The sequence below is a fragment of the Branchiostoma lanceolatum genome, chromosome 3 (assembly GCF_035083965.1).
Source record: "Branchiostoma lanceolatum isolate klBraLanc5 chromosome 3, klBraLanc5.hap2, whole genome shotgun sequence".
Taxonomy (NCBI): domain Eukaryota; kingdom Metazoa; phylum Chordata; class Leptocardii; order Amphioxiformes; family Branchiostomatidae; genus Branchiostoma; species Branchiostoma lanceolatum.
In genome coordinates, this window is record NC_089724.1 from 7665907 (window position 1) to 7686707 (window position 20801).

General features: G+C 40.9%; 1 protein-coding gene and 1 non-coding gene across 2 annotated transcripts; one reads left to right on the plus strand and one right to left on the minus strand.

Annotated features, from left to right (window-relative positions):
- Window positions 1–120: 120 nt before the first annotated feature.
- LOC136429957 (tetraspanin-12-like) lies at window positions 121–18993 on the minus strand. Its single transcript, XM_066420140.1, has 7 exons — window positions 18417–18993; window positions 4004–4216; window positions 3334–3408; window positions 2648–2761; window positions 2162–2305; window positions 1742–1831; window positions 121–1515 (listed from the first exon to the last, which is right to left on the minus strand). Exons 1-7 carry the CDS (start codon window positions 18480–18482, stop codon window positions 1411–1413), a joined length of 807 nt encoding a protein of 268 aa, XP_066276237.1. The 5' UTR covers window positions 18483–18993; the 3' UTR covers window positions 121–1410.
- Trnav-aac (transfer RNA valine (anticodon AAC)) lies at window positions 13664–13736 on the plus strand. The gene has a single exon. It is a non-coding gene; the product is annotated as a tRNA-Val (tRNA).
- Window positions 18994–20801: the final 1808 nt, after the last annotated feature.

Consider the following 20801-nt stretch of genomic DNA (forward strand, 5'->3'; position numbering starts at 1 on the left):
GCACAGAAAGAGGTTTAGATACTTTTTAAATTCAGCATCTTTAATACTTTTAAGAACGTTTAATGATAATTCAAACAATTTTCCTCACCGTGTCAGTTCTGAAATAGTTCAAACTCACTGTGCCTCTCTGAATTAACTTTATTCATTCCCATCACTGTGAGAAGTACATCAATCAACTTAGTGAAGAAAAACAACTGCTGGAAAAGAAGGAGTATTTACATTTGTATTTTTGTAAGTTTTGTGCATAACAATGATGATTGACTACACAGCAGAATTATTATGAGCTTCACAAGTGCCTTCGGTAAAAGTGACGTAATGTGAAAGCTGCCGTAAGACTAAGAGCGTTTTAAAACGCTATTCGTGACGTAACTAATGATGTGCCGAAGTACAAAAAGAATCATGGTGATTTAATATTTTTACGAGATCATATTTTCACGATTGTCTATAACAAACTTCTACAAAGGCAGAGGCAGCACTTTTGTACCAACACGTTTGAAACTATTGAACGGTAGCTTCATATGAATCACTGGAATGCAAGCGTTTACGAGCGCAGGCCAACTTTGCAGCGTGCAGCTAGCGTATAGCACACTCGTATTAATACAAAATGATTAGAAGGGAATTATCACGATGTTTTCCCCCACAAAGGTTGATTCCTGGATTCCTGTGCACTTACGTTAACATCATTACTTTTTGACAAATGAGTGAAACTATAGATACAGACCTTTTGTATGGCAGTGTCGATAGTTAGCAACTGTTACTGTTGTAACGTTCAGAACTACTCAAAAATTCAACAAACTTTCTCAAGAAACAACGTTAACGTTCCTGGCAAGACACAATAAAAATTAATCATAAGTACATTTTTGGGCTCCTAAAAGTTATCTTAACTGAAATACGTTTCACAAATATGTACAGCTATGTAGATATTCCATCGACATAGCATGTGTCTTCAAAATGTACATACTGCTGTTAAATAATACTGCATGTTAGTATTGTACAAACCTTTGAACTGCTAAAAACAATTTAACCATGCATTTGTCGAATGAGTCGTTTTGAATCACTATAAATAGCTACAGATTCGAATCACTCTACATTAGACGGAATGCCGTACGTTTCCTATCGGCGTCCTTCCAAGTGCGTGGTTTGGAACAGCTACATGTAGGGGGTGGCTGTTTCCTGCTGTCCAACTGGCCAACTCATTTGGTAACGAACCCACAATATCTGAGCTACGGTGTTCTCATATAAAACCATGTACCACGCATCGAAGAACGTCTTGTCCTCCTTGTTGAATAGTTGCAGTCTGTTCTTTCCTATTCATGAAGTTGGTAGTTTTGACTGTACACCAATGAGGTAGCAAGGAGTCTCTGTCTCCCGACTTTGTTTTCAGAAAAGGGGCGGTTCCTGGCTTTTCCGCTAGACGGCGTCAACAGGCCGTGAGGCGGCTTGAAAATACCCCATGCGAAAGTTGTTACAGCACAGAGCGATACATAGTAGTAGCGTAAGCATCATGCTCATCATCTGGGGAAAGAAAAAAGAACAGAGTTTCAATACGATGACAAGTTATTTTAAAATTACTTGTCCTCGTAAAAGTCAGCGATTGTTATTCTCCTAGCTGATCTAAAACTGCAATGCCAATGTTATATATATGCCCTACGTGCTAGTTTAATCGTTCTTTTCACAATATCAAGGTTGTCTGATTAATATAATGAATCAAAATTTACAACAGGGTGCTTTAATGTCGTACCTGTATAACCCCCATGGAGACTCCTAACCACTTCATCATTTTTATTTGTCTGCTGTCTTCGAAAAATGAGAGCACGTAGAAACTGCACCCCTGTTGGGATAAAGGAAAAATCAGGTTATTATTTTCCTACTTCTTATTGATATCTTACGAAAGACTCAAGGCACCTTGCATGCAACAGACACACAGCTGCAGTCACAATGTACACACACATGTACATTGCAAGTAAATTTTACAAAGTATAAGAAAGTAAATGGATACTAATCACTTTGTGCGTATTGATTTGTATGTGACATTTTATGTTAAACATCTCTTCGACCATGAATTAGAGATACTCATAGTTACTGCAGACGTACCGCACACATATACACACACAAATAAACATTTAATTTTAAAAGAAAAAGTCAAATACTACATGCACACCTGACTGAAGTAATCCTCGCCCCTCCCAAGATGGCCGCAGCCCTCCGCCGGTACCCTACAGCAGGAGTCCGGGACCCACGTCTGGCTGGGCCTGGCAGGGAGCCGGTACCAGTCCCGATAACTGTTCATACCACAACAGTGGTACTGGAGGAAACACGGGAGAAACGGTTGGATGTCGGTATTTCAGTAAAAGAGAAGTATACTTGGGAACGTACATACTGCACTGAGAGTCAAAAGTTACTCTAATCAGATACCAGATATTTAACCAATATGTAGATGATACAATGTGTATGTATTATTGTATATGATATGTACCTGCATGTATGAAGGAAATATACACAAGGGGAGGAGAAGAGAGGGAGAGGGAGGAACAGGGGGAGAGGGGGAGAGAGAGACGGACAGACGGACAGACAGACAAGTAGAGTTTTAAAGAATTATTTTTATTCTAGACGTCAAGCAAAGGAAGAGTGTTTTTAATTTACTCACCTCGTTCTGTATGAAGTCCCAGCCTTTTGTGACTTCACCATAATTTCTGTCTCCATAGAATCTCAATCTTCTCGATAAAATTGCAACTTCGTCATCTCGTCTTGGAAAAGGATCCTGGAGAACATATATTACCATAGTCATAAGTGTTAATAATTTGCCCTTTGATTGCCTTACATCGACGTTAGATATCCAGGTAATAAGATACACAACACAGAAGCTACTCAAGCAACTGGATTAGTTTTGCAAACGGTCATAGGTTTCAGATAGCATCCGCAGTCACTGACGAAAGAGACGGATGCTACCTGAAACGTCTAGCTGATTGCAAAACATATCCAGTTGTTCTAGCGGCTTTCGTACTGTGTACATGGTTATAGGGGCTTACTACGTATAGTCGAAATGTGGCCAGCTGCAGTGACGTTATATAGCAGTAGATGGCCATCAACAAGAATGGATGAGATGCGAAACATGGACTTGACTGCTTTTAACCCAACAAACAATCCCGATACAACACAGTGTGCCGACGGATTAATGATATCGTGGCATCGGCAACAACTAAAGCCTTAAAGTATTTTGTTATGGTATCTTAGTTCGATGCCATAAGTAGGCATTTAAAAGTTTGCATAACAAGTCTATATACATTCTAAACCAATAGAAAAATTTAGAAGGTAGACTTGGTGTGCACTTACCTCATCTGGGTGTTTGTACGCCCACAAACCACCGCCAAGCTCAACGAAAAATATCAGCATCAAGCAAACAAGAAACTGAAACAACAAAAAGAAAATCTTAGAAATGATCATAATGTAGTCCTAGGCTTACTACAACACAGGCTATGTATGATATGAAGAAGTAGATTAGGATATTGATACAGATATATGAGTATCATTTCAGTCTACTTTGTCTATCTTCATCTACGGTCTTTAGGGGCAACCTGTTAATTATTCATGGCAAACCTCACTGCCTGGGATTTGTAAATGATACATGCATTGTATGCAACTATGGAAGAAGCACGAAACTATCAATATTTTTCATTGGAAACGTTTTTCTGCACGGATGTGCTCCGAATGAGCAGTCGCCATCTTGAATCCATCCAACCCACCAACATGGCGTTGACTATTCATAACTGTGACGTCAATTGTGAACTGAACACACTAGATTATCGGTCTCCATCTTGGATCCATCAAACCCACCAACTTGGTGGCGACTATTTATAACTATGACGTCATTTGTGAACCGAACACATTAGATTATCGGTCGCCATCTTGGATCCATCAAACCCACCGACTTGGTGGCGACTATTTATAACTATGACGTCATTTGTGAACGTACTTTCTATTGGTCGGACAAACGCCTTCCTACCTTTCCTAACAAGGCGGGGTTTTCCGTCATGGCGCCGCAGCAGCCCAGGAAGCCGACCAGGATCATGACGCAGGAGGCGGTCACGATGACGGGGTAGTACACGTTCACGAAGTACCCTCCGCCAGTGTCCTCCATCACCGCCCCTATGCTAATCAGGGCGGACACGTGATCCCGCACCCAGGTTCCCACCGCCACGATGGCCAGGCCGATGATCTGAAAAGATACATCAGTTTGAGGAGTCTGTATTGGAACATTGGAATTTGTTGTTCCCATACTACATAGCCGTTTGCACTCTTCTTAGTTATAACCAGCACTCAGCATGTGGAAAAGAGAATAGAAGTTGACTGAACACACATGCACACATCACAACTAGTGACCTGCACCAAGTTGTGTGGCCCAAAGGCAGTCTCATCATTGATGGGCGTCGCTATACACGTTATGTGTAGCACGGGGAGGACTTTTACTTTGATACTACACTTTTACTTTGATACTACATAGTCGTTCATAAGGCAGATAAGCCTCATAGAATGTTTGCTGTTATGTAGCAGAAAATGTGATACATTGTACCTTGTACAATTGTTGTGCAATAAAGTTTGTTATGTTGCTGCTTTATTTGCATGATTATTGCTGAGATGGTGAATCTGTCGTGCCCTTGAAGCAAACCCTGAACACTGCATATTTTGGACTGGGAGGCTACTATACCTTTACACATCATTGGTACAACCTTGGTACAACTTGGTCACGTCTGATACACATAATGTAGGCCATCTTAGATAGTGATCTAGAATATTTTTATTGCGACAGCCTTCACCAAATACCCAACAATAGCTGAGCCTCGCGTATGATTTACGGCACCACCGTAAAGTTCATGTGTTTCTCAGTTTCCGGCGAGAGGGTTCACTTTGTTTGAATGGCACAAAATACTGCACAACGTCACGGTCTGTCATCTCCCCACCCCCACCGCCATGACGACGTCCGTCAAAAACAAGGGCAAACATTTGCACACCGCACAGTCCGCGCATTCTCCGGCTCTGTTGACAAGATTATGTAAGTAAACAGGCTGAGTGCGTGGTGGCGCCCGGGGATGATTGATATGTGCGACTTTCACAGGTCAACATGTTCACACCGCGTACACTCCAGACGAGTCGCTTGGGCCGAGATTTGGAAAGTTTGCAAGAACGTAACGGTTCTGGTGAAACTTAACATTGATAAGTCAATGTTACGTATATGAGCAAGTAAAATAAATTCAATGCATCTTTCTACGGATCAAAATAAGATGTATACAAACATACATACATACATCATACATACATATTCATACTACATTTAGAGCGTTCACAAAGTTTAGATGCGTTTGAAACAAAAAGATACAAAAACGTCTCAGATTGTTTTAGATCAGAGACAAAACAAATACAAAAAGATACGGAAAAGGATACAAAAAGATACAGAAAACGTCTCAGATTGTTTTAGATCAGAGACCTACACAATTATCTAGCTCTTCTTGAAGTTAAAATTCGAAGCTCAAAGGTATGAGCTTGCAACAACTGTGTCAAATGCAGTCGCCTAATATGTAGGGTTTGCTAGATCTAGAGCAGGTGTCCCCGTCCCGCTATTCTGTGCCTCCTAGTGACCTCAATACGACATGACTGCCAGGTGAGGCCGGCAGAGCAGGAAATTTGGTCCACTGACACTGGAGACAACGAGAGCCACAGGTTCTCTGTGGTTTGCACCACTAGAGAACAAAACTACTTACGCAAGTTTGCTTTACGATGGCCCCTTAGATAACTTAATTTACCTTACAATGTTGACAAGAGGTGTTTGGGTGATATGCTGGGAGGTGTTGTTGAGGCATTCCTATTCAAAGTCCACGTTGCCACAAGAGGGGCACGCAGTCTAAAGGTCCATTCAAACAGGCACTGCTCTGAATTCTGCAATGGTTTTAGGCTCGACACCCGATTTTCTGTTGAATGTACCAAAAATATCCTAGCAGAATTTTGGGTGGAAATATGACTTAGTCTAATACTGATACTGCCTTGTTTTCGAACACGCAACCATTCTTGCCAGGAAAGCTTCGCAGTCAAGAGAAAGTTTCTATTTTCTCTTTTCTTACATCCGATATGCATACGCCTATATCATGTACCGTGTGTATCATGCATCATTAATTTTGTATAAGAGTCTTCAAATCTAATAGAAAGGCTCAAATATCAAATTACAATTCACACGGCCTGAAGTACAGTTGAAATTGACTTTATTTATAGTATGGAGAAAGAATTTGCATCAGTGACCCACCTGCATAAACATTAACTGCAAATTTTACACACAGCTTATACCAACAGATCTATTTCCGATTACTCCTATCCGTTTTGATTGATTGTCCGAGTAATGAATAACACATTTGCAGATGTTGTGATAGCATAGCTATATGTGCGTCGACAGGACAACAGTTCAGTCAAACTTTACTCCTTTACAATTACGCGTCAGTGGTGTTTGTTTCAAACACACCGTTCTGTTTTATGACACACAGTGATTGTTGGCATACCATAGACATCATGACGTCTTTATAAAGGACGCGAACACAGTAAATAACAGTTAGATTGTACCAAAGCGTCACGAGGGTTGAAAAAGATTGATGAATTTATTTGAATTGCACACTGCTTAAGCATGAAAACCTGTCAGTCGGTAAATGATCACTATCATAAAGGTATATTGAGTCAGGTCCTTCTAATTGAGTTGACGCGGAGTCGAATGTTTCGGAAGATTTATCGCAAAACAAGTGTTGTGATTTTCAACAAACTGTATTCTATCACTCTAGCTGTAGTAATTGTTACCAACGTTATGTCAACTCTATGACATGTTATATGTTAAACTCAACTTGTTGATATATTCTTATACCCATTCGTAAGCTAATCCATTTGTATCCACCTGTTTGTATGGATGTAGTAGCTAGACCTTACGAAAATCGATGAACTTTTTGTTGTGTCAATACAGATTGTACTCGAAGTTATTGATACATTGTCATCCACATTTAGCATCGTGAGATGTGGTGTATAGAGCCTGAACGTGACATATGGCAAAAACTACCTTCAATTAGATGCCTTGGTGATTGTGTTATATAAAGCTGGAACATTAGCCTTTTGAATGACGAAATGTGGAAATATCCGTGAATCTAAATCCGATCCAATCATCCACAGTCATTATTATCCATAGCATCTAGTCTGAATCTTTTATTTGGAAAAGAACATAACTTTCCTTCACATAAGGTTAACATCTACTGACATAATCAATTCCACCAGAGTATGGATATATACATGTAGATTTATGTATAAATGCAAATAACATTAATTTCAACGTTAACGAAAGAACTGAGCTTTTTAAAGAGGCCACAATTTTCTACTCTTATTTCTCCACGTTTACAGACGAAAAGAAAACTACTCTCCTCTTAACATCACAAAACCCACACATTACACAATAAGTGGGATCATTCGTCTTCCACTGTCTCGGCAAAAGAAGCCGAACCCAATAAGTTAGAACTTAGTGTCAGTAGTTAAAACTAGAGTAATCATATGTTATATTGCTCATCACTGTCTGTCAGTCCACTCCGTGTTACATGTAACACGTACATGTAGTCTTGCAATCAGCCTACGGGCAGGAATTTCCAAATAAACTTTCATAATTCCGCCACTCTGAAAAGATACGTCCAAACAGATCCCCAACCCAACGTCCCACGGTATAAGGCCCTCCTGTATATCTAAACTGTACATAACTTGGGCGTGCTGCACTAGATATCCCTAAAACCCACTGTTTTTCAAAGTGGCGGATTTATGTAACACGGCGGATTAATGTTAATGGAGGTTAACGTCACACCACAATGGATGGATTTTCCTGTTGCTCTCACACAACGTGGATTTGCTCCCCGCTTCCATTTATGCTCTCTGATTTATGATACTCTATTAGGTACCATAAAGTTTTGAGCAACATAGGGGTTTTACACGATCCTCTGTGTCCCTGTCTAGACTATAATATATGGCTTTACTCCGTGCTTCTTGTGCTGCCATTAAGTGCGTTGCCCCAGAATGGCCCCGCTACATTGCTCTTCCGTGTCGTGCTGAATAATTTACAATGAGTAAAAATGCCCCGCATTGTAAATCACACTAGTCTGCGGTATTTGGTCGTAAAACTGGTGTGTTGTACGTGCATCTTTGTATCCGTAGCACATGAAGATAGAGGAGATTAAGTCAGTGTCAGTTCGCCAGAAATCCAGACAAATAGCTTTTATAAAAGACATGATATATGCCATAAAGTGTCCTAGGTTTTATGTTGAACATATTTTGCCTTGTTGACCAACATTTATCGCATGGTGGTGACTTGAAGAGGCTCCACTTCAAATTATCTTGAACTTTTCACCGAAAAAGATACGAGCTAGTTACACAACTGAATCTTTTTACGTGACCAAAGGTTTTGTCCATTTTGTCCAAAGCAAATTGAAGACGAATTTCACTTTGTCATGGGATGCTCTAGATATGATCTTTTACGTAATAGATTATTAACATTTCTCAATCAAGTACAACCGAATTTAAGAGACTCGACGCTACAGACAAATTTAAGCATATCTTTAGATGCAACAGCTCCCACAATTCCAAAATAGCTAAATATTTAAGTTAAAAGACTGCTTTATTATTAGACAAAAAACGAAACTCATTATTAGCCCCACTCGATTGTAACACTATATCAGAGTCTTATGCTAGCCCTTGTTTTTTTGTTTTGTTTTTAGTAATTAGGATGTTAAGTTTTATTCTATAACTACATTTTGTACAATGTTTAATAGTTGTTGCCATACATTGTACCGTGTACAATTGTCGTGCAATAAAGTTATCCCTATATTATATAGGAAGACTTAGGCAATTTCGAATTCCAAAATCCCCTGTAACACGACTGATCACGTCGTCTGAAACCAATATGGCGGATTCTTACAAATTTCACTGGAACAAACGTGCTGTTTCAATGTTTTCCACTTGGGCATTTTCCTCTTCATGGAACGAAATTGGCTCTATTCATGTACAGAACAGAACACTTGTTGTTTATAGAGACAAAGGTAGGAATCTCAGGTGGTTTTAACAGGGAATTGTACGGGATTATCCTAAGTAATTGCCGTGAGTATTAGAAATAATCCCAACTAAATCAAACAAGCTAGGGTTGCAGACTGGCATTGTCCCCTTGGAACGTGAGTAGATAGATGTATTGTAAGTGATTGAGCCTATAGTAAGATCGCTTGTCGAAAAATCTGACAAGGCACAAATGGCTTGGGTTCTGGAGGCAAACATTGCTATTTCTCAGAAATTCTCCCAACAACATTCCATTCTACGGAACACACCTGGCCTAACCAGTTTCCTAGCCATCTATGACTCAGTGAGGTGTTGTTTCGAATTGTGACGGCAGCATGCCTTTATCTAACTGTCAACTGTGTTTGCGGTAATATTGTTTCACTTGACTACATTTTCGTACCTCATGTTTTATGTAGTACTGAAATACTTGTGTGGGAAGACTCGTGCTTTCAGCCATAATTACAAAATAAAAGGCGATCCGCGCATTTCGGCGAGCACCACACGAGGAGGCTTAGCTTTAATCACTGCGCAGAATAATCGAATTGTTCGAATTTACCACCCCGAGACTAATCACAACACATTTCTCAGGACCACACTTAATGATATTTGAGATTACTGAAGTACCTTGTGATCCTGCACGTCTTGAAACCAATTCGATTTAAGACTGAAACTGTGATTAGGTTTGCTGATTGTCTAAGGATAGTACGTGGGGTGATCACGTTTTGCTCACAGCTCAACAATGTGCTAGAATGCTTAATAATCATTATCAAAGTGGCAGTTGCAAAGTTCGAATCTTAAATCTTAAATCCGTTGCAGGAGAGCTACAGCAGAGTGAAAGCAAGATTAAGTACTTGGAAAGTAGGAGAATGATAATCAAAACATGACTACACACAGAAAATCGAAAGGACCTCTGCTAACTGGGTTAGACGCCCTACAGTGTATGCTTCAGAATCCTCTGTGCAGGATCAGGGGGAGGGGGAATAGCTACCCCCATGTGTGTTGAACAGGTCGGCAGCCTTATCTAAATCAATTTCTAATTTGTTGGAAGATTGTCCTAATTACCTTCTCCCCTCAAGCTAGCGAACAGACTCAGTGACGCTGTAGCCTGTTCTCGGGTTCAGGGTACGTCCACTTTGTTTTAGTGAGAAGCGTGGACAACTATCGTCTTGATCTGAGAGCCTTAGGAAGTAAGGAATACACCAAACGTTTGAAATAACTTCCATTGACAGCACTTAAAAGTGCAAACCTGTGGTCCAATATGGTTTCTACAAGAGTTAAGCTATCGTGAAGCTTATCGGAGAATCTTGTTGGCACAATAGGTACTTAGGACTGTTTTCGCTAAATTTTACTTGGATTTAAATTCCAAGCGATCAACTGACCGCTCGGCGAAATGTGAGCCCGTTGGTTAAACGTCTGCAGCCGCCTAACGGACACAACGGGCATTGTCACACGACAAGCATTTATATCAATTCTAGTGAAAACCGGACAATCAAGATGGTGACAAAAGCTTAAGGGTGCTTGAAGATAATTGTATCAATCAAGATCTTGTGCAGAGGTGATTTCAAAACAAAATCGTCCTTGACACTTAAAACGAACAAAAAGAAGTAAAGAAGTTTGTGTGAGGAAGTTCTCTCTCGTTACCAAGTCACACGTCAGTCTATGTTATTTATATGTCACTTGAGTATTGTAGAATCTGTATGACATTCGTCTCAAGTTCTCGTCATTTTTTCAACATTACCAGAAACCTCTCTACGCTGTAAGGAGCGTTTCTAAAACAACCTTGGGGTGCTCTTTGTGTGCGGGGTCATCGAAAAGCGATTTGGCCTCACACGATAGGAAGGGTGTTGTAGAAACTCACAATGGATGCGAGGGAGTAATGTTCGCAACGCAGGTATTTTGGCGGGAAAATGTCACCCTGACGTAACCTGCAGGCGATAACATCCTCCTTTACCACTCGTTTTGGATGTCTACCGGATGACGCATGGCAGGAAACAATGGCATAGTTTCACAGGGTGTCATGCAAATGCGCCCTTTCGTGTTTCTAATTCCAACGGCATGCAAGAAAAACGAGGCAAAATCCCTATAAAATTGAAACATGCATCTCATCAATTTTTCCTCTTACAGTACAGCTCTAACACATTCTGATTTGATCAACTCGCACCAGGAAGGGCCCCTGCTCTTTTCGATAAGTGTGGTGGGTTCTTTAACTTGCTCGAGGTGTGGGTCTCCTCAAATACGGGACCTCCATTTGACGTCCTATCCAATGGTCGTCCCTAACCGAAGCTAGCTACTCATTTTCATTTGAGTGAAGTGAGGAAAGTCGTGTTGAGTGCCTTTTCCAAGGGCACAACGTCGAGGCATGTTAGGGGTTCTACCCCAAGACCCTTGATTCTGGGTCCAACACGATAACCATTACGGCATACGACGCTATCCATCCCAACTCCACTCTTCTCGAACTTATGCTTCCATGCATACCCCTAAAGCTGTGAGATGAAACCCTCGTATGGCTAACAACATAAACCATTCTGTGTGGTAAAGTTTTATCTTGACAATGATCTAGTGTCGTGTGATCCACACGTCAATCACACAGGTGTGCAGATAGAGGGACGTTTGTCCGGACAGTTGATGCTGTCTTCACGGGAGACGCTCTCGCCTACAAAAACACGCCGTTCAACCAAGACACCAGCTGTCAAAACCTGAAGCACCCACCAGTGCTCATTGACCTTTGTTCCTAACACACAAAAAGACAAAAAAGACACACACACAAATTTCCGTGCCTAAGAAGCTACAAGATAGAAAAATGAGCAACAATAAAAAAATGTATAAGAATGAGAAGTGAATATGATTTTTTTTTATTCTGCTATTGGACAAAAAAGGACGACGTGCCACTGCAGTCAAGTTTGTATGACTTATTTTTATCACGTAAAGAGAAAAATAACCGATTTTTTACACCTGGGTGGAGTGGGGAAAGTAGTGAAAAGTGCCTTTTCCAAGGGCACAACATCGGTGAAGATGATTTGGGATTTACTACACGTAAAGTGACACGCTATTCGCGTTAATACAGAAGAGTCGTGATATTTGCTCTGCGTACAGTATCCTAGCAACGGATATCATATCTGTTACATCATATCTTAGGTATACATGAAGGCAAATCTGTAAACGATAGCGGGAACGGAGAGGAGGATAAGACTGTAAGATAAGACATGCTAGAATGACCTTTCACGTCGCCATAGCAACAGAAAGGGTAGGGAAGCTTCCATCCAAGAAAGATCTAAGATAAGTCCCCCCTGTCTTTCCATTTCTAAGACGCAGTCGTCCCGATCGACGACCACGTCATTGTGCGGGATGGTGCGCGAATCCTTGTCCAAAACAAATTGAATATGAATTTTAATTTTGTCATGGAATGCTCTAGAAATTATTTTTATGTAATAAGTTATTCATATTTCTCAAATCAAGTACAACAGATTTTAAGAGTCTCGATAGTACAGACAGATTTGAATATATCTTTAAATGCAACAAAACCCCACAACAATAGGTGAGATATATAAAAGACTGTTTCGTGAAAAAAACGAAAATCCCCATTCGATCGTAACAATATATCAAAGACTTATGCTAGTCTTAATTCATCTAATAATTAGTATGTTAAGTTTTATTCTATACCTCTATTCTGTACTATGTTTGATAGTTGTTGCCATACATTGTACCGTGTACAATTGTCGTGCAATAAAATTCTTCTTCTTTCCTGAACGTGCCAATATACCCACACGACGACCTCTCCGTCAGTTGTAAGTTGAACCTGTCAATCAAATCTAGATCGGGAGATACCACAAGTGGTTGAGAACACTCGAAGCTTTGACCTACAGACAAGAGGTTCTTGTTCCAAATGTCGAGCTGGAGAATCTGGCGTCAGCCCAACAAAACACTCCGCAATTCAAACAGACAAAATGTCAAGCCCTGGGTCGATTGGAGTTGTGTGATGTTTTTTCCATGAGTGGGAGTTGAAAATAAAATTGGAGCCCTTGCTAGCAACTTTCTTTCTTTGCGCTTCCCTTTTGATCATGAATCGTCGTAACAGAGAGTACCATGGTTAATCTACAATACATGTATCATACTATTAGAAGCGATGGACAGTTAAAAACCGTCTGAAAAAAATCATGAGTAAATATATACCATGAAACATTTTTATACTTAAAAATCTATATAAGTGTCAATGACTTGAAACTTGCATCAAATATACAGAAATTCAATTCAACAAAGTGTTAGTTGAAGTCCTTTGATACATGTAGCCTTGTGTAGGCCCCATCACACTTACCAAAATAGATGGAGGTCATGTAAGTGTAAATATAGATTCAGATTCTGACCTCCCCAATACCATATCGTAACAAGAACGGTAGCAGAAAAGTGTTTCCTTTGTGATGTATCCATATAGCTACATATCAGGTTTATCTAATCACTTTTTGTCAACTTTAAAAGTGCACGTGCTTTTAATTGATGATATTTCAAATTCTCGCTATGGGGTACTTTGTATCCATGTCGGAATGGTCACTGGCATCGAAAAGATTCCGTGGTGTAGCGGTTATCACATCTGCCTAACACGCAGAAGGTCCCCGGTTCGATCCCGGGCGGAATCATTTTGTTCCTATTCAATAAAAAATTGATTTGATATGATATGATATGATATGATATGATATGAAAAGAGAAGAAAACGTTTATTTTATGGAATCTTATCACCAGACAATGTATTTACGTTGAAAATGGAAACAGCACATTTCTCTTTTTTAGCACAGATCGAACACATTGAACCAAACGAAAAATTAAAAGCACTCACAGATTCATAACTGCATTTTTATGTTCATGATTACAAAAAAAACATTTTGATAACGTTTCAGCTTTCAATTCTATCTAGCGACAACTTAAGAACAACGGCACCTTGTACACAGCTATCTTATAAGTAAACCCGAGGTTTGAATATGATAACACCGTGTATAAAAGTCTACATAGTCCGTTGTATAACCTTCATTTGACCTCTAACACGCGCGCGACCTCATGAAGTGAAGACAAATATTGTAACAGAACAAAGTTTGCCAAGCAAATCCACCAAACTCCGAGGACTAGCGTAATGGTAACAAATGGCGAAAAGAGGAATGTTTGGCTGGAGGCACGTCGGCCCCACTTGAACCATTGTGTCTGATCAATTAATTAATCATGGCGAAACATGAGATATAATGATAGGCGCAAATGGAGAAGGATGGAGAGAACAACTATTTGAAGAAAAAATGTTTCCTAAAATATAAGGAACTATGAAACATATCAGAGTTTGCTACAGAAGAGAAGCAACTGGGAAACATTTCGCACTACAGTTGAATAGAAGAACACTGTGCATGTGACAGTGAAAGCACAAAGTCAATCCTCCGTCCGTAAAAATCATATTTTGGTCCCCATCTATGATCTTAATGAACTCTCCCCCGGCAACCATTAGAGACCTTTTGTGGCTACGAATAGGTAACGTCCATTAACATTAATCCGCCGGGTTACATAAATCCGCCACTTTGAAAAACGGTGTGTTTGAGAGATCTCTAGTCCAGCACCCATAGGTATGCATAATTCAGATTTACAGGAGTGCATTATACTGGGGAATGTTAGGTTGGAGAGCTGTTTGGACGTATCTTTTCAATTTCAGGGTGGCGGAATTATGTACCCTGGCGAAATTGTGTTAGTTACATAACATCTACACGTACTTAGTTCGTGTAGATGTTATGTCCAGTGGGCAGCCGGTTCATAAGCCTTTTCACCTTTACGCCTACGGATAGACGTCATGAAAAGGGCATGCTCTTTCAGCGGGGGAGGAAGTGTTTCTGCTCCAATAATGCAGCCCTTTTACCTGATCCCTTTACTCTACGTGTCCCGTGACGTCCTACAGCACTGTCAACTGGGCGGACGCACTGTGTGAAGAGTCACCCGTTGAACAACAACACTGAAGGAGGGAGGGACAGTTGGTTTTGTGAGAGTGACCGAATGTGTGTCACGACTACGCACTACATGTTAGTATAGTAGAAAATTCCAAATAGATGGTGATGAGGATGACTGATCGCTGTGTCAATTTTGCAAAACATATGACTACAATCCTGCTTCACAATTAGAATCTTGAATTAGCACTTCTTTCGTACATTTTCGAAAGTCTTCGAATTTTTTTGATGAAATTGCAAACGATTAAGGAGTTGTGTATGTACATAAATAAATTCTAGACTTGAGTCTGAGCTGAATTGAGTCCTTTTAAAAAGCTGTCTATCTGATTTCAACCTGAGGAAAGGTTGGAAGGGAATCGTTGCGACTCGGATATCATCGGTGTGCGTCGGTTACGCTCGGCTGACGTCGGCGTCCAATCATCTATTCAGAAGACATGTAGCGTAACTTGTTCCGATTTGATTCCAGGTCATGCAACCCGACGCCTTGGCTCTACACAGTCCTGTCACAGACTTGTCAAAAACGGTTGGGAATTGTTATTCCTTCAGTTAGCTTAGACGAACAATTTACTGTGAAACATTATTTTTGGAAATCGTGGATTATTTCATTCCCTGTTTAAGATACAGTCCCAACCCATACGTTCTACAGTCAAGTTTTGCATGACATTTTTGCAAAGGAATGCAGACATGTTATGTAGCTACAGATATGTTCTGTTCTTAGTGGTATCCATAGTTAAAAGCTATGAAATCTATACATTGCAATGTAGAGCATTTTCAACTTTGGAAATCTTTCAAGATCCTCAGATTTTAACATGCACATGCGTCACATGCTGGTGTGACATAACGCGCATGGTATGCCGGAATCAAAAACAAGTCAGAGCTTAGCAAGTACCATTCAGGGCAAAATAAACTTTGTCATTTTTTAACAAATTTCTAGAATAGCTTTGGAATAGCGTCGACATGAATATCCCCCACCGTTAGACTTCTAGATCACTGAATATGTGAGGTATTTCTTGTAGGCCTTGCTTTTGGCTGTACATTGTACAAAACACCACGAGATGTCAATAGTCATCATACATATTATAGTTTGATTAACCTCAAGAAAAGAAATGTTGACGTTAGATTTGCGCAGTCAGTATAATAATGAAAGTAAAGCTTTTTGGAATTGATAACGATTGGAAGCAAACAGTGCAATATGTTCAGTATGCGTATTTGACGTCACTGCAAATGAGGTGTCACGCCGGTAGAATGGTCGATGTACGTTTTTTAATTCCACCACCTGCTCGAATGTCGGCACAATTTAACCACCATGACAGGCCTCATTGTCAAACCAAAGGTGGATACAAGCCTCAAGTGTGTCTCTTTCAATTGCCAAGAACGGGCATTGTCGACCAAAAGGGTAGAAAATTCAGGGCTTCAATACCTGACAGTAGGACAAAAGAGATAAAATTAAGTGCAGCATGTAGCTGACAATGGTCTATTTTGCTGGCCGTAGATTTACAAGTGACAGGGCCTGAATTGATGCGTGGGCTAGTTCAACAGGGGTACTGTTTTCACGGACAAAGATGTTTGTACAAGAGCGCGGATAGATCGTTTTGGATGTATGGTGGCAGTGCAGGTGACCTGGCTATCTCATAACCCTATTGCACAAACGTTCCAGTGGTTTAAAAAGCCAAGGCCTGTGCTGTGTTTTTAAAACACCTATCCTGTTTTGACATAAGATGACAGAAGGGCCTCTTGCAAACGCAGTAGAGGCACTCTAAAGAACGCATACGACAATGTGGCCGCCATGTTCTTTTAGTCAGTGTTCTTGTGTCGACGACTTCACCAAACTATGAACACAACCAAACGCGAAGCGATGAAATCCCAATCTGACAACCTTCCTGAGAAAGGAGAAATAACTAATACACAAGAAAATTACTATCGACCCCCGTGAAGGAATGAGACGAATCAAATGGTAAACCTTTCATGTTTGGATATTAATTTGTCATCCATTTGCGCCGGTGCACTGAAGTCTTGTGTGCAAATCAATTGAACAGTCGTAGCTCGATCTCGACCCCTGTTGTTTTTCTTCCACCATCCTCGAGCTCAAGATGAGTGGTCGGCCGAGGGTAGATCGAGGAAAATTATTACAAATCTGTAAAGCCTAGCTTTCTTTCAAAGCTTTTTATAATCGACTTATGACATGTTAAAAACACCTTGGTTGTATTCACTGACACTGTGTTTTGGCAACCAACCTCCAAAATATCGCAGTCGTGATTTCAACATTCTGGATTGTTCAATTTATGACCAGGATGACTTTCTGTTCCATATGAATAAAGATATACTATTAGTTTGTTGAGAGCCATTTAAAAAAAAAATCTCTGTATGCACATAAGCATATTAACGACCACTCTCATGATCATCACTAACTTACACAAAGTTTCACACTTACCTAGAAGTGTGATATAAATACGTGAAATAACAAATCATCGTGAGAAGAACATTCGACGATGTTTCGACTGTTTAGGTACACAAAGGAGGCTCTGGTACAACCACACCAGTAATCTAAGTCCCATTAGACGCAAGGCGATTATCAGATCACACGCTTGGGTAATCAGGACCCTGGTTCGATTCCCACACACCACGGTGGGCCTGGAACCAAGAGGAAGTGCGAGCCACGACACACCTGGGAGCTTAACCTGTTCCTTTGTGTATTTAGAAATATTTGTAACCTTACGCTTCTTGGACAGCGTTATGTTTTGTTTAACACAGTTGTAGGTATTTGCACACTTGTTGTCTCTTCCTAAACACTCCGGTTCGATTACTTTTAAACACAGGTGGATGCTGTTGCAAAACTCTTCTGTATGAAAATTTTCCCTCCCTAAACACATTTTATAAGAACTGCTACACGTTGACCCCATCGATGCGTAAATCAAAGGATAAAAGTTATTTGTCTATTACGTCTCTCCTATTGCGCATATTGATATTTATTTTCTAATCTTACGAATGATTGAATTTCTAAATATTTCATAATGCAATAGGAATGTGTTTTTCTGCCCTTCTTACGGTCCACTGTCACCAAAGGCTACAATGTAGCATGCACTAGAACGTGTTCAGAACAGGTAGTCAATGATAAGCTTGGTCTGTTTCTTTTAGAACAATCGCATTAAATCTGATCTGCTCAGTCCCATTGCGTTACGGCCTGATCCCCAAATCTGTAGTTCACACACCTTCAAAAGCCCCGCGCCGTACACAACAGTCCCCTGAATTCCTCGCGAACCCGGCTTTAGACCACTGGAGACGGTATTAGGCCCTAAACACTCGCCCTAGTGTCACTATAGAAGGTATTACAGCCGAGATACTCACCCAAAACAGTACATTGAAGGCGAACAGCAAACACTTGACGCAGCGAATACAGTCTTCCACCGCCATCCTTCAGCGATTCGCGCCGGGCAGACTAGTCCGTCCCTCCGCTTAAGTCCCAACTTCGAATCGGTAGGTAAAAACGTACGATTGTCCGGCGAAACATTTTCCGTATCGCACCTGTGCTACGGCAGAGTCGGTGGTGGCGAGCTACACACCTGTAGAGCGGCTACACAGGCGCACCTGCCGCCATTCGTCCCACCTGTTGCTCCACCTGGATAGAGGGCCACCTGTTGATTAACTGAAAAGATGGCTGTCCGGTTCAGGAAGTCCTCCGCGGTCCAAAGAAAACGCTATCCACGCCGTTTGCCCAGTGTGTCAGTGCCCCCTCTCCGCTGTGCGCCCGCAGCAGTATTTACCGAAAGCTTGGACCACGGTTCCCTCTCTGGCCCCGGCCCCAGCCCGCCGTTTGTTCACCCTTCATCGTCTAGGTAATTATCTGACAAAGAACATTTATTCCCATTTGTCCCATTTGTCAGGTAAATGTTGCGTGGCACAAACTCTCCACTCGGTGATTGATGGGAACACGTGTCAACACCGCCCGGATTGTTGTGCTCACAGGCAGGTTGTTTGAAAACCGCTGGCAAACGCACCAAAATCAAAACACCGTTCATCTCATACCAGCACTTCAGTCAGTAAAATAAATAAATATAAAATGTATCTCTGATGTATTTCAGTGAAATAGTAGAAGGTTAGAATAACTTGTATTGAGTTTATTCGAGTCAGCGTAACGTAAAATACATTTTCTAGAGTGAGCACACCTGTTTGTGTGCTGTGTTGACAGAAAGGTTCGTTTGCTCCAGTTTGTTCAGTGCGAAGGCCGCTCACACAGAAAGGTGTTGTGATTACAAGGGAATGTCAAACTGCAGCAATTCAACTCACAAACATGGCAACACCATATCTTCTTCGGCTCGATACATTTCGATACATTTCGGTAATTTTGCAGACATGTTAATGGTCATGTAACAAGTGAAGTACGAAAACTACTTTTTTTACCTGGCCCAAGGAATGGATGAATCATTGAAATTCATCTTAAGATAAAAATCTTAATCGCTGATTTTACCAGCCTAAATCAGCTAAATCCCTTTGTTAGCGTCATACTCTATCAGTAGTTGCCCCTGGCACCCAACATTTTCTAAAAACTGCCACTTGGCAATTCACTGCGATGGGGAGGGGGGCAGTATGATGTTCTAACGTTGCCCATAGAAAGCAAGGTGAACAGACAAGTTTTATCCTGTTATCCGGATATCGGCAAGTGTTTCACAATATAATGTTAACGTTGTTTACCGGAGGATTTCAGAGACGTGTCCTTGACCATGAAAACTTGACGGAGAGGGGGGCTAGATGATGATCTAACGTTACCCATAGAAAGCAAGGCGAACAGACAAGTTTAATCTTGTAATCCCGGCATCTCAAAGTGTTTCAAAATACAATGTTAACGTTATTGCCCAGAGGATTTCAGAGACGTGTCCTTGACCATGAAAACTTGCCACTTGGCAATTCACTGCGATGGGGAGGGGGCGGTATGATTAACGTCACCCATAGAAAGCAAAGAAAAGTTTTACCCTGTAATCACGATAACGGCGAGTGTTTCACAGTATGATATTCATTTTAAAGTTGTTGATCGGATGATTTATGAAACGTGACCTTGACCATGAAAACTTGGCGATTCACTGCCATGGGGAGGGGGGCGAAATGATCTAACTTAGGCGCTGACCATAGGCAGCAAGGCGACCGTACAATTTTATCCTGAAATCCCGATATCGGCAGGTTTGCCAAATTATAATAACGTTATTGACAGGAGGATTTAAGAGGCGTGTCCTTGACCATGAAAACCACACAACAGTTTGCCACCCCGCTAAGAGAGTGTTTGCTCCGGAGGCACGTACGTCTGGTGGACCAGGGATCTCCGTGTTGCAGTGAACAGGGAATGTTAAGACCAAAGTTATGGTTTGTTCAGGCTCAGTTAAGACAACAGACAGTGAGTAAGGAGGCAGTTTCTCCGTGTGTGTGTGTTTTTTTTCTCAGTTTGTTGAGGGTGTGTGGATTGCAGTTGTTGACGACAATGGTTATGTTATGGTTGGTAGAAGAAAAAACACACTCGATCGGAATTTAGAAAATAATTCAAACATCTCCATAGCTGTAAAGGCCGTGACATTGATAAATCTTATACCATGGTGAAAAATGACTTTGCACCCAGGAACAAATTAGAATTTGAGGCTCAAAGTTCATTAGATTGTTCACATCGCCGGTGTCTTTTCAAAATACGATTGCCAAATTTTGATTACTGTCTCTCTGGGAATTGTGGCTTCCTGCGCTAGCGGAGTG